At 40.2% G+C, this 15,536-nt stretch overlaps 1 protein-coding gene across 1 annotated transcript; it reads right to left on the reverse strand.

The window, feature by feature from the left end:
• Positions 1-5,206: 5,206 nt before the first annotated feature.
• arf6a (ADP-ribosylation factor 6a) lies at positions 5,207-9,511 on the reverse strand. Its single transcript, XM_032584628.1, has 2 exons — positions 9,378-9,511; positions 5,207-9,221 (listed from the first exon to the last, which is right to left on the reverse strand). Exon 2 carries the CDS (start codon positions 8,542-8,544, stop codon positions 8,017-8,019), a length of 528 nt encoding a protein of 175 aa, XP_032440519.1. The 5' UTR covers positions 8,545-9,221; positions 9,378-9,511; the 3' UTR covers positions 5,207-8,016.
• Positions 9,512-15,536: the final 6,025 nt, after the last annotated feature.

The raw sequence follows: 15,536 nt of genomic DNA on the forward strand, positions 1-15,536 counted from the left end.
ATTTTTAGGCGATATAACGGTAATGGCAAAATAATAATGCAAGAACACAATCTGAAAGATCAACATCATGCGATTAATTGATTTATTGATTACTGTGACAGGCCTGTATGTGTGTTTGTCATCTCAAGGTGACAAACTCCCCCAAATACATCTTCTTCCATTTCCTTTTGAACAAAATGGCGTCAGTCTTTCATCGAGCAAAATGACGTCCAGGATGAACTCTCACTTTATCATTTGCCTCACAATTAGCAAGATAAATACTCTAGCAGCACACACAAGCTAGCTACCAGATTCTGATATATTTTATTGGTCAAAATACATGTGACTGTTGGTCAAAAATGCATTGATAAAAGTTGACCAGCAATTGAACTGATTCTGCCTCTTTCTAAAGTAAAAAATAGCCAGTAAGATGGGACTCAGCAGTTTTAAACTCAGTACAGTAGTTTGACCAACAAAGATAAAATCTAAAAAATAAGCTTTGTTCTTGAATAACTCTCTACGTCAGTGCAACAGTTTGCCCTACAAATATAATTAAAAATTATGCTTTTCACATCTAACAGACACCATAGCTCCTCACTGATAACTCAGTCTCACTTTCCAGCCCTGCATTCAATAACTTCATTTTTCACTTTCCAGTCAAACATGAGCCATGGCTCTCAGAAGGTTGAAAAACACAAACTGTTGCGATAAAGCCTAAGTGGTTTTTTTTTTCTCCTGTCATTTCAGCCACAAATTAAAATTAAAATATCTACTGTTTTGTGTTTCTGTCTCTCCCTCACTCTGACTCTCTGCAGCCCGATGTTCCTGCATGGATTCGTGGATTTACGACACTACAGTCATTCACAGGATCAGAATGTGCATTAACTAAATGTAAAAAGTATGTTTTTATCATACAGAATGAGAATTCTAACAACCGATTTTCAGATGGATACATTAAACTCTATTTACTGTGTAACCCATACAGCAAACGTTTTCACTCATTTTAAAACCTCCCCTCAAGCCCTTTTCTTATTGTCTCCTAACCAATTACCCTCATGAATAGTGTGGAAATAACAACAAAAATATTGAAAAGTTAAAAGAAAAATCAACCTGACATCAGTTCTCACCTGTTCTCCTTTCTTTCTTGTTTCTTGTAGTAAAATTAATATAATTTTTATATCTTCACATCCTGAAGCTTCACCTGGCTCCACCTATGTCTTCCCTGACCTGCTCTTCTCATAATAAAATAGTTTAGTTTATTTAAAAATTAAAACTGGTTAATAACCAATAAACTAATCGAAGACCTCACCAGAGCTTCCTCTGTCTCTTGGCCTTTCTTCAACAGCCTCACTATTTTAAGTGGTCAGTATGATCAAGTGTTGTGTGGCCATTGCTCACACTGACGTTACACTTTAAACAACAACAAAAAAAAAAGGCTCATTTTGCTGCTGTTTCATTTCCTTGTGATGAAATACAACATTGTGGCTAGAGGAGCGCCAATATTACACGTCCCGTCCGGTTCCTACGCCTACGCAATCCAGCATTTGTTAGATAAATTAGGAAGGCGCGGACTTGTGGAAAGCAGTTTGCTGAACGCTAGGCTAACATTAGCATATTTAATCTGTTTTAATTTGACTCTGTAATAACCCATCCGGGAGGAAAAACTGTTCTCTTACCTTTGTACACGTAACGCTTTACTTTGAACGCTGTTCAATTTAACGACAAGCGTTTCAGCTGCTTTCTGTGCAGTTCTGCTTTCCAATCAGAGAGCCGTCTGCAAATATCCGAGCAGATCGAAACAGTTCTTTTCTTTAGAACATGAACACCGTTTTAAAAAGATTTTGTAAGGTGCATACATTGCAAAGGGAAAATTAAAATTATTTGATCAATAAAATGATGCGAATAACCTAAATTATAGCTTTGCTGGCTGCACTTATGAACATAAGCAGCAGAGAAATTAGGAGTTGAGATTTATCAGAGACACTTAAAAAGACCTTGATTTCTGTGTTGGATAAGGATATGTATTCATTTAAATATGCACAATTGTTCTTACATTCAACGTTATGAAAAGAACAGAAAACTGGAAACTAAGCCATGTTTGTAACGGCTTCATTAAGACATATGGAGATTTGGATTCAGTACTGCCATCTTGGGCTGCAGTTGCCACTAAAATACATCTTGCAATAATTAGTACAACATGCTTTTCAGTGAGGTTGTTGACGTTCTCTCCTGAGAATGTTTTTTTGTCACTGTGTTTTCTCAGTTCTGTTTCCCCCACCTTTTTCTGCAGGTGTAGAAGGAGACTTCTAGAGTGTTTCCTTCCTCCTTCTGTCTCTCCTCTACCATCTTCCTCTTTCCTTTTTAACTTATTACCCCCTTTCTTTTCTGTCTTCATGTCCCATTTAACCCAGAGAACCATATATATATATATATATATATATATATCTCAAGTGGAGCGCTATATCAAAAGCCATAATAACAATAGCATTTCTTCCTGTTCTTTTGGTTTAAGTCTATTTAACGAGATGCGTTAAAATGTGCTGAAGTGACTAGGATTTTTTTTTGCCCAAACTCAGTGACATGCATAGAGAATCATAATACTCCCCCCACCTCCACTTGTTGCTATGCACTGCTGGAAAGCAGGTCGCACTCTCCCCCAAACCTTTAAGGACAAATGATGCATTTCGAAGATATTTTCTGTCACAAAAAGCACAGACAGTCATGATGTCAAAGCAAAATTAGTATCTGACCTCACTCTTAACAGGTAACTCTGTTTTCACACTGCAGTTGACAGGTTACATGTTGTACGTCTTGTAAAGCAAACCACCATTAACTGTACTGTAGCCTGTAGGCAAATAATTGTGAAGCAAGGTCCGGAATGGCAAAAAGATATATTTAGTTAAATAATTTAACTGACTACTACTAGTCAAGGGTATATTCTAAGTTTTTGCTTTTCACTTCATCAAAAATAAATAACCCATGGCATAGATAACTGTATCTTTGCATATTTAGGTTATCTGGAATGAATGGAAGCCCGTTTCTGCCACTCTGTTAAAAAATGAAATAAATTATCTCAATATAATGAGATAGTATATCATTATTTTGAGATACTATCATATTATCTCATTATATTGAGATACTGTCTCATTATAATGAGATGATTTATTAAATTTTTTTTAACAGAATGGCGGAAAAGTACGGAGCCCTCTAGGGGACATGGGGATTTTTTTTTCTTTTGCGTTACCACGCAAAACTTTTGCGTTCCCTCGCAAAACTTTTGCGTTCCCTCGCAAAACTTTTGCGTTCTCTCGCAAAACCTTTTGCGTTACCTCGCAAAACTTTTGCGTTCCCTCGCAATACTGTACTGGTCAGTTATGCAGCATAATTGAACACTGTAAGCCTTTCTTACGGAGGGTGCCGTACTTTATGCTTAATATAAGGTTATGTGAGGTTTTTCCATGAATGTTAGAATCTTTTTGTGAAATATCTGAAGTTTTATATCTTTCTTTAGGATAGAAAGGCGCCACAAACCTACGATATAAACAGAAACTTTCCGTAAGTAGGAAAGAAATAAAAATACATCCTAATTTGGACTATTTCTGAGTTATTATCGCGGGTAATAAATCATCTGACAGTTTTGATTGCGTCTCTGTTGTGTTCGTAGTCTGAATGGTTTAAAGAGCTGCTTTCAGTGCCGCTCCATCTTCGCCTTAACAGACATAAACATGCAGGAAAAAATCGATTTTCAATTTGTTTTTTGCACCAAACAGTTTTTATTATTAACAAGTTTTTATTATTAAAAACACAACAAAGTAATGATGGTAAAGGGCCGCACTGGGTTAACTCGGGGAATCTCATCTGTCTGTGTATCAATCAACTCTAAACCTTTTCTTTGTTCTGTCATAATTATCGATTTATTCCGTTTTGATGATCATGCTCCAAACTTTGCCAGGACTGACCGCCCCGCTCACCCGCTTCCTCATACACACAAAGCCAGTATCCTTCCCATTCATACCTGGTGACGTCACTCCCACGTCGACACACTAAGTGTCAAAGCCGCGTGCTCCTGTCATATCAATAATTACTCATTTCATTCATATGGCTCTTACAGAGCCTCCGTGAAAACTTGTTTATTATTATTAACTGTTTGGTGCAAAACACTGATTGAAAATCGATTTTTTTCCTGCATGTTTATGTCTGTTAAGGCGAAGATGGAGCGGCACTGAAAGCAGCTCTTTAAACCATTCAGATTACGAACACAACAGAGACACAATCAAAACTGTCAGATGATTTATTACCCGTGATAATAACTCAGAAATAGTCCAAATTAGGATGTATTTTTATTTCTTTCCTACTTACGGAAAGTTTCTGTTTATATCGTAGGTTTGTGGTGCCTTTCTATCCTAAAGAAAGATATAAAACTTCAGATATTTCACAAAAAGATACTAACATTCATGGAAATACCTCACATAACCTTATATTAAAGCATAAAGTACGGCGCCCACCGTAAGAAAGGCTTGCAGTGTTCAATTATGCTGCATAACTGACCAGTACAGTATTGCGAGGGAACGCAAAAGTTTTGCGAGGTAACGCAAAAGTATTGCGAGGGAACGCAAAAGTTTTGCGAGGGAACGCAAAAGTATTGCGAGGGAACGCAAAAGTTTTGCGAGGGAACGCAAAAGTATTGCGAGGTAACGCAAAAGTATTGCGAGGGAACGCAAAAGAAAAAAAAATCCCCATATCCCCTAGGGGGCTCCGTAGGAATTGAAACTTGAAGGGTTTTTTTTGTTTGTTTTGTTGTCGTTACTTTGGCCCCTGACTCTGAGCATTTCCAAGCGTAAACTCTCCGCTTCTATGGAAACAGCTGTAGGAGGAGGACACAGACAGCCGGTGTCTGAGGCGTGAGAAAACAAGCGCGTCGGCTCGTTTTTGTCTTCCATATCCACGCATCTTTCTTTGAGGACGTCGACATTCGTGTGCCGTTTTAATTCGGCGTTAGCTCTCTTTTGTGTCGACTTGTAAGGCTTAATTGGTGGCTTTCCGCTGAGCTGAATGAAGAACTGGAGGGAGATTAAAATCAAAGAGGAACGCCTGAGTAAACAGTTGACAGGGGAACTACCAGTAGGCTCGGTTTTTGAGCTTTGTTTGAAGTCGACCCCGTCAAAGGCGTACAATAGAGCAGTCAGCCTCCGCCCAAGGGAAAAGAACAGAAACAAACAAACAAAAAAAAGTAGAAAATGTCCATTTAATTATATTGTTTAAACAGAGGGGCCACAGGTGAGCCTGACAGGGTTTGACAATAGAGCATGTGCCGGTGAGCACATTGGCAGCGGTACAAAAGGCCTGTGACACAACGCAGCGTGATTCACCGGACCCGGCGCTGACGCAACATCAGGAGTAGTTTCAAACTCCTCTCCCTTTTACACATTTCCTCTCACAGGTTCCCCCTTCTGAGCCACGTTTTCGGTCAAAGTTTCCACATTCAAAAACCCAAAAAGGATCGTGAATGGAAAAAAAAAAACCAAACAAACAAAACAAAAAGAAAAGAAAAGTGTCGTAAAACAAGGGATATATGCTTGACACTTCTTTTGGCACCCAACTGCTCTGACAAGAAAGAAACAAAAAGGACAGGACATTTTTGTGTCTGGTGATTCTACTTAGAAGAGGCGATGGCGGTTTCGTGAGAGATAACGGGGGCCCCTCGTCTCATTTGTGTGACTATCTCGCGTGAACAAGCTCCGTCCTTCAAGCCGGACACATGCGGAGTGGCGCTTTGCTTTCGGTCAAGCTTCACATCGACAGCTGCAGAGCAAACACAACAAAAGCAAACAGAGCAGCAGAGAGAGACACAAACAAAGCAAGCATTCCTGAACAGGAATCCATGGACTTTTTTTTTTATTTTTTAAAGTCTTTGGAAGGTTTTTTTTTTTAATACGAGACGAAGTCACATACACAAAGCAAAACACTTCATAGGATTTCACCTGTCCTCGTGGTGACTCTCAGATCTCAGTGCCAACAATCAGCTTTGTTAAAAAAAAAACTTTCCTGGCTTTCATGCCATGCCCTCTTCCTTAAGACGGCATTTTTCACAAGCAACTTTATTCCTTATGTTTGAATGGCATGGGTGACACATAACGCTCCAAGCGGAGATATCAAATGTTAAGCAGGCGGAGGAAAGCAAAGACTGAATGGCTTTTGAAATAGTATAACCCGACTTCAGGTCTGCGCCTCAGGATCAGTGGCTTACTGAGAGGCGAAGCGGCAGGACGGTGATGAATAAACTTCATCATCATCATCATCATGTGATTTCCTCTCGGCTGTGCGTGCGCTTTTTGGCGGCGACTCTGTCTTGGTAATGAAATCTGTAGAAAAGAAAACACGAGAACCGCTGCGAGAGAGTCTGCCAGCCCCGGACCGGACCGGACCGGACCGGACGAAGTGATACTCGGAGACCTTTTGACGGGAGCACGCGTTACCTCGCAATCACTACTCGGAAACTAGAGCTCTCATCATTTATTCACAACAAATGACTCACAGGAGCAGAAAGGAAACAAGCCGAGGCTCACTTCTCTTCGGTTTGTCCTTCTTTCAACTATCGCAACGCCCTAAGCTCTCATTTCCTCTTTTATGAGCTCAACCTTTTTCAGAAGGGAAATATTGCTTTTTTTTTTTCTCTCTCTCTCTCTCTTTCTCTTTTTGTAATAAGTAGCAACCGGTCATTGAAAAGGCACCACTTCCATATTGATCTGGATATATATTTCTTTTATTATTTCAACAGCATAGCATAAGAAAAAAAGGTACTGGGGGAGGGGGGAGAATTAAACAGCAATAAACTTTTAACAGAATTGACTGCAGGACTTCAAACGGGCTGGTGATGTTTAAAACAGAAAACAACCAAAAAAAAAGCACCTGTTTTGGGTTGGGAACTTTGTAAACCTCGCTGGAGTCCAAAAGTCAGTTCAAGAAAATCCAAAAAAAAAAAGAAAGTATGCACCACCAGCAAGTTGCTCAACCCCCCCCCCCTCCCTTCTCCCATTCAAAGTGCAAACTCAGCGGCTGAGAATACCCTTCGCCATTGCGACTGTCTCAGTTTCGGGGAGGAGAGGAGGGGGACACCTGGAACCCTGGTCCGGCCTAAGGCAGCTGAAAACTACAAAAACACTCAATGGAAGCTCTGAGAGAAACGAGAGTGGAGATGGCGAGAGACTGGTTGGTAACAGATTCTGGCCCTGAAACAACTTCCCCCCTGCCCCCCCAAAAAAACCCAAAACAATTTATATGTATATATCCGTATCACAGTGTGAAAATCCAGGAGAACCACTGCACAGGAGAGAGGAGCTTCCACATCTCATTCGTCCCAGTACAATCAGTTGAACTTTTTAAAAGGTCCTAATAACACACCCATAGTACACATTCTGACAGAAAACGGAGGCATTTTTGTTTTTTTCCCCCCCAGAGTTTTCAAAAGTGATATGCTGATCTAGGAAACGGTTTCTGGGCTTTTCCCCCCCATCCTTTGGATATGTAGCTGGGTTGTGAGAGCGCAGGACGAGAACTAAGCAGGAGGTGGGGGGGGGGGGGGGGGGGGGGGGGGGGGGCAGCGGCACCTTTCAGGTGAGTTCCCCCCTTTAAAAGAAACGATACAATAATGGGGAAACAAAAGCAAAATGCAGCAAAAAGCACTAAAGTAAGATGTGTAGATTAACAGAACTGATTACACAGATCGAGAACTAAAGAAAACTAAAAAAAAACAAAAGAAAAACACTTGTTTTTTGATTAACTGAAAATTTGGGATTAAAGTGAAATACTTATCGTAAAGAAAAATAAACCAATAAGTAAATTACGTCTCTCTTTAATACACATTAAGCAAAGAAATCATTGAATTGAATTAATAGCTTCAAATTGCATCCTTGTTTTTTTTTATTTATTTTTTTTAATTCTCTGCTACTTTTGTGTGCGTGTGTGTGTGAGGGCGTGTGTGGGTGTGTGTGTGTGTGTGTGTCTCGAAACGTCCAAGCTGGTGGGTGGGAGGAAACATTAGGATTTGTAATTTGAGGTAAGCCAGGTCAGGCCCTCATATAGTCCATCCCCTGTCGTCGCGCACGAGGGCTGAACGTACCAATTCCTATCCCGGATCCGGGTCAGGCCCAGCTTCTCCTGGATCTCGTGGGGCTTCATGGCGTCCGGCAGGTCCTGCTTGTTGGCGAAGATCAGGATGATGGCGTCCCTCATCTCCCGGTCGTTGATGATCCGGTGGAGCTCCTGCCTGGCCTCGTCGATCCGGTCCCTGTCGGCGCAGTCCACCACAAAGATCAGGCCCTGCGTGCCCGTGTAGTAATGTCTCCAGAGGGGCCGGATCTTGTCCTGGCCGCCCACGTCCCACACGTTGAACTTGACGTTCTTGTAGGTGACGGTTTCCACGTTGAACCCCACCGTGGGGATGGTGGTGACCGACTGTCCCAGTTTCAGCTTGTACAGGATGGTGGTTTTCCCGGCAGCGTCAAGTCCAAGCATCAATATTCTCATCTCCTTGTTGCCAAAGATCTTTGACAGCATCTTCCCCATCGTGTTTACCGTGCATAAATACTTTGTTGGAAGAAGAAGGGGAACTCCTAATGAGAGCCAAGTTTGTTTTCAGGACAACAGAGAAGGCCCGGGTTCAACGCGAAGCTACACACGTGACAACAGTGAGTTGACACAAGTGTCAAAAAGTCTGAGAGCTGGCAGCAGCGTTTACAGTACAATTAGCTGGATTGAGGTAATCTGGCCTGAGGAATCAGAGGGACTTTATGTGGTGCTTTTGTAGATTTGGGTGGGGATATATTTTCATGATCCACTGCCCTCCAACGTGAGAAGAAAAACTGACATTCCCTTCTTTGAAAGTCGACTTAGACCACACGCTCCCTCCCAAAACCAGCAAAAATATGGGTCGACTCTGCTTACAAGATCCTTTTTTTCCCTCCCAGGTGACCGAGCAGAGCCTGGTTTGAGGAGTTCTTTCAGCCTAAAGAGGACAATATGAATCAGGCCCAGGCCAAGCCGGGGGATCCCACTTCCTTCTTGGCCGCCGGCTGTCCACACTTAGCTTATTCCCCCTCGGTGAATTTCGAAGCACGCCGATTTTCCTCGCTAACCGGCGGCGGCAATTCGGAGCCTTCCGAGTCCGCCTCAATACCGGGGTATCCACAGGAGGACCGCTCAAAAGGTCATTGATTCATCCGACTTTCTTCTGTTCCTTCCCCCTGTGACATAGGAGCGGTCCGAAGAAGGGAGGGGTGTTAGTACAGAGGACAACTTTGAATCCGACAGAAAAAAAAAGAAAAACTCTCTCCGCTGAAACCTAAAGGCTCAACGGAAAACAGATGAATAAAAAAAAACTGCAAGAGCGGGATAAATACCTGCGTCTGCGGCGACCATTCCCCAGTCCCCCGGGCCGTTTCTCCCCCACTCTTGCCGCTCTCGATTTGTCTTCCTCCCTCTGTGTCTCCAGCCGTTCAGTCAGGCACAGCGGTGGCGGGGCTGTTACCGGAAAAGGTGCGGACCGAGATCAGCCGCCACTTCCTCTGCAGCGCGCACTCACACACACAGAGGAGTGCTGCGTTCAGGAACACGAATAAAGCTCCGCCATCTGAGATTAAAAAGAAATAACGCTAAGACTATTAGCATGGCCTTAAAATAAATAAATAAATAAATAACATGTCAGACATGGAACATAGTGGAGCATCCAAAGCAATTTCACTTGCTTTGCTTTGTTGTACTTTATTTGATATAAAACAATGTAAATAATAAAAATCAGACCCTATCCAATTTGCCTAGCTTGCAAGTTGAACACATTTTGAGTTATAAAGGTGTGAATATTTAATTTAATTTAATGTACATAAAATAAAGTAAATAATTTCATACAAAAACTAAATACAGGTAAGCATATCTTTGTAAATCTATAAAGTGGCCAATAACTTCAACAGTAAAATAAATTCAATTTGAAATTATCAATAACATTTACAGTGGTGACCTTTAAAAAATATTCAGCTTGGGTATTTATTTATGCAATCTTATTGTTATTACAGAACTTCATATGCTATTTTTGTTTTCACTTGTATTCATAATTTCACATTTATTTGGGCAGGGTTAATAGACCCTAAAGCCAAAGGCTTATTCACAGGCCCAGTCTGGTTAGGCTTAGCCGCATTTATGTATTATTTTATTGTATTGTTTTCTGCGAGGTGTTTTGGGGTAATTTTGGAAAATGAATAAATTAAGGGGCTCACTGTCATGTCCATATGCTTGATAGCAAGTGGTCCAAATATTAATGCTGGCATTTAGATCAAGTTAATATTATTCGTCAAAACCAATGCATAATTATCTTAGAATAAAATTAAAAAACCTGGACTGAAACAATATTTCGGAATGTGTTAATTCTTTAACATGATAAATAATTTATTATTTACTATTCTTTATCTACTATACAGTATGTACAGCCATGTGGACATGGGAGATAAATGTTTCCGATTACCCGTAAAGGCGCCGCAGCCATTTCGCATGCGCAAGAAAAAAAAAAAAAAGAAAGCAGCAGCTCAGTTGCAAGTCGGCCCATTAGCTCGTGTTGCCGCCATTAGAGAGCTTATATCAGACACAATCACCTCCAATGTGACGTGTACCTTTTTTAGTAAAACTACTAAAATAGTTTATGCTGCACAGGGATTTCAAAATGGGTTTTACAAGCGGTTCTTTCCAACATGTCCGATCAGTCATTCAAACAGTTTCCGTTTGATTAGTGCGTGACGTGGAGGCTGTCCATGAAATGGGCGGGGGGTGAGTGAGGGAAACTACAGCGCTGCTGTTCCGTCACAATGCCAGCGGGGTACGGCAGGCCGTTTTAACGTAAAATCGGTTTCGCCAGACTATTTCTAATTACATTCCAGGTATAAAATGGACACAACTACATTTTCAAGATCCTGTATGGTATTTTAAGATATCTTCATTTAAATTGTAAATTTGGGTGTCCTGTGACAAAACCGATTTTATGTTACTGTAGTTTGCCATAAGTGGTGGTTCCAGAACGACTTACCAGGGGGGCAAGAGTGGGACCAGTGTTTTTTATTGGGCGGTTCAGAACAAAAGAATACAACAAACAAACAACAAATGAAACAAAACACGACAACATAGCATGTTTCAATTAGATCAGGGGTCTCAAACTCCAGTCCTCGAGGGCCGCAGTCCTGCAACTTTTAGATGTGCCTCTGCTGCACCACCTGAATAGAATAATTAGGTCATTAGCAAGGCTCAGAGAACTGATCTACACAAGGAGGAGGCAATTAAGCCATTTCATTCCAGTGTTTTGTACCTGTGGCGCATCTAAAAACTGTAGGTCTGCGGCCCTCGAGGACTGGAGTTTGAGACCCCTGAATTAGATGATCTCTGAAGCTGCAGGTTTCTATGTTTAAACTACAACATACATATTCTGTAATTTACATAATCATTGTTTCATTTGATCAACCGAGTAAAATATTTTTTTCAGTTTTTAATGGGCACTTTGCACTTGATGTCAACAGTTCTAATAGTTTGCTTTGAATAACCTTATCACTTGGCTGCCGTATTCATCTCTTAGTGTTTCTTTTACTTCAGCCTCCCACCTTTTTATTTTTAAGTGTTCTCCACTATTTTAGTGAACATTTGGGTCATTTTGTGATTAAAATGGGGTCTTTGTGTGTTGTATTGTGTGTGTCTTTATAGATATTTTATGTCGTTGTGAATTTTCACTATTTATATCTCCTTTTCTAGCCCCTTTGGGTATGGATGAAAGGTATTCCCACTTCATGATCTATTTGATCTAAAAACAAAACAACAAATAAACATAAATAAAGATGGCCAAAAGTACTCACAAACTGGACACATTACACTTATATAAAGATTTGAAGAGCTAAAAGTGCTGATCTTAAGCCATTCCCTAAGCAGTTGCTAGGTCAACAAGGGGCCACAATGTCACACAAGTTCACAAATGATATTTTGTACAATGACAGAATTTGACAAAATAAATCGTTTGATCCTTGATATTTAAAATATTACATGTGAGTCAGCATAGAAGGAGTAAACAGATTGTTTCCTGGTATGATATTTTGCTGCTGAACAGGCTAATATTAGTGTGTTTTTTGTTTTTATGCTCTGTCCAAGTCATACAACCAACTGAATGGTTATGCATAGTAAAAAAAAGACACTTAGGAATGTCAAGACAGAATAAAAGAAATGTTAGGTATGTGAAAAGCATCTGAATTAATTTTTTAAAGTAAAAAAATGTAAACCAAGGTGTATATATTCTGTTTATCCTTAACATAACACATATGTTATACTGTATATTGTATATTTTATACACTGTACATATTTTTTTTTCAGTATGCACACATTATAGCAAGTTCTCTCCAAATAAATAAATCACATAACCGAATGTGATTTAACACACATTTAGTTATTCAGTTGCTAACATTGCTTTCTTGTTGTGAACTAATGGTTCGGTTCTTCAGGGAGGTAGTTCAGTAGCAGTTCAGAGAGTCACTAACGTTTCCCAATGTCGTAATAGAAGGAATAAGAAAAATCAAAATAACAAGCACAGGTGGGGGGGAGCCGAGATGGCGTCTCGGTAAGGGTTCTATTCTCAAGCTCCGCTAAAAACTGTGCTTAAAGCCATAATTTAAACATATCTGTCTAGTTCTCAGATTCTCCGCCATCAATGCCCGGGCCGACTCACTCGAGAGCATGGTAACATTAAAACTTGAGGGGCTGAAGGTTATAATAAGAACCAACATATATGGCTACAACTCTCATTCAGACAACAGAGAGCTTTTTGAGTTATGGGATGAAAAGGTCTCATCTTGGTTATCAAAATTTCCTGAAGCCCTTCTAATTTTCGGTGGTGACTTCAATGTGGTTTATGATAATATTGATAGATACCCTCCTAACAACTCTTAACTCATCCAACGGCTACCTGAAAGATTTTATGGATAAATTTGATGTCTTAGACATTTTAGGGAAAACTTTTCTACACATAAATTATTTACAGGGAGTACAGAAGACCTTTCTAAAAAGTCCCGTATATTGACTTCTGGCTGGTATCAAAGCAAGTCAATTCTGCTGCTGTTAATATTGATACGCACCCTGCTCCTTTCTCTCACCATAAAAGAATCACTTTATGTCTTTCACTCTCGACGCCCAGCATTCCTAGAGCCGTCTGCTGGAAGATGAACAACGGCCTTCTCTCATATGAGGATGTTACTGAAACGATCAGATCCCTGATTAAATCCCGCTGGGAGGAAGCCCGGAGACAAAACCCCTTCAGTCCTTTTTGGGAACTGTTAAAATATGACATAGGAAAATTCATGAGATCCTTCAAAAAAGAGAAGGTAAGAGGAAGAAAGTCTTTGCTCTTAGATAGCTTCTTTATCCAGGATTAGCCATGATAACCTTAATGAGGATGACCTATCTCTCCTTAGTGAATGTCAAACTAAACTTGATGAAATATATAAACAGAAGGCTCGAGGCGCGTTTGTCCGGTCTAGAGCGAGATGGTTGGAGGAAGGGGAGCAGTGTTCTTCCTACTTTTTTGGTTTAGAAAAGTCTAAACTTCAAAATACTTTAGACACACTTAAAGTTAATGACAAGATTGTATCAGACCATAAAACCCTCGGTTCATTTTGTTCCAATTTTTACAACAACCTCTGCTCCTCTGAATACTCAGATGGAAAAGCTTCTTTACTGATTGACTCTATTAAACATTGTAAAGTTATATCTGAGGCTGGTAGCAAAATGTGTGATGCTAATCTCACTCTACAGGAAGTAGAAGAGGCTATTTTAAGTCTTGAAAACAGCAAATCACCAGGTAGTGATGGGCTGTCAAGTGAGCTTTATCAGCAATTTGTAAAAGAACTTAGTCCCTTTATTCTCAGCACTCTTTCAGAAAGTATTGGTCGTGGAGAATTGCTTCCTACTTTAACACAAGGCCTTATTACTTTGATCCCAAAGGCTGGCAAAGACAAGTTACTCATTGACAACTGGAGACCTATTTGTTTACTGAACAATGACTATAAAGTTTTTGCTGTTATTTTGGCCAGAAGAATTAAACAAACCCTCAGTTCTAATATTGATGAATCTCAATCAGGCTTCACGTCCCACAGACACATCACAATCAACCTAAGGCTTGTGCTGGACCTACTAGACTATTCAGAACTAATAAATGATGGCAGCTTTATTTTGTTTTTAGACTTCTATAAGGCTTTTGACTCTCTAGGGCAGGGGTGTCGAACTCCAGTCCTCAAGGGCCGCTGTCCTGCAACTTTTAGATGTGCCTCTGCTGCACCACACCTGAATAGAATAATTAGGTCATTAAGGCTCTGGAGAACTGATCTACACAAGGAGGAGGTCATTAAGCAATTTCATTCCAGTGTTTTGTACTTGTGGCACATCTAAAAACTGCAGGACAGCGGCCCTCGAGGACTGGAGTTTGACACCTGTGCTCTAGGGCATGGCTTTGTGTATCGGGCCTTAGAAAAATTTGGTTTCGAGCAATATTTTATAAAATCTATTCCGACTCTTTCCAAGAAAGGTAACTGTTGTATTAAACTGAAGCATGGCACTTGTCCCATATTTCCAGTATCCAGAGGAGTGAGACAGGGCTGTCCCGTTTCCCCTTATTTATTCCTGATCGCAGCCCAACTTCTTGCAACATTTATTCTGGAAATCAATATCCGTGGCATCTCAGTAGCTGACAGAGAAATTTGTATTAGTCAAGTTGTTGATGACACAACACTGTTTCTGAGAGATGCTGACCAAATTCCTGTTGTTATTAAGCTCATTCAAACTTTCTCTGATGCTTCAGGCCTCAAACTTAATTTAAACAAATGTTAATTGCTCCCCATATCATCTTGTAGCGAATCCCGTCTTTACAACATTCCCGTTAAAACACAAGTTTCATATCTTGGTGTAATTATCACAAAAGATGCCAAAGAAAGATGCGAGCTTAACTCTGACCCTACAATTGATGAAACCAAAAAGAAATTAAACCACTGGCTTCAAAGAGATCTATCTTTACGGGGAAGAATGCTGTTATCTAAAGCTGAAGGAATATCCAGGTTAACTTACGCTGCACTAGCATTAAATGTCAATACTGCTACCTGTAAGACTATTTTTAGTTGTCCCCCATTCTATACATTGTATTGACATTTTGATGCAATAAAAAAGGGCCAAAAAAACCCAAAACTAACAAGCACAGGTTTCCTGCCAACAAATATGGCAGATGATATTAACCAACCAGCGTCCATGTAGCTCCAGCAGTTAGTTTGGGCTTCTTTTCCTCTCTTATTTTTTATATATTTCTTTATTTATTTAATTACTTGCTTGTTTGTTTTAATATCATAGATGTACTTACATTTTAATATTATTGTATAAATTTTTGTCTCAGTGTAAATAAAGTTTTGTAAAAAAAAAAAAAAAAAAAAAAAAAAAGTCTTTGCCCCTGCGCTTTCCTTTGGTAACCCCGTTCAGCGTGTCTCCATGGTGTTCTGAGCAGG

Source organism: Xiphophorus hellerii, chromosome 15 (assembly GCF_003331165.1).
Source record: "Xiphophorus hellerii strain 12219 chromosome 15, Xiphophorus_hellerii-4.1, whole genome shotgun sequence".
NCBI lineage: Eukaryota > Metazoa > Chordata > Actinopteri > Cyprinodontiformes > Poeciliidae > Xiphophorus > Xiphophorus hellerii.

Excerpts from the sequence above, each read along its gene's own strand:
- arf6a (XM_032584628.1), bottom strand. The coding sequence starts at position 8,544 with ATGGGGAAGATGCTGTCAAAGATCTTTGGCAACAAGGAGATGAGAATA.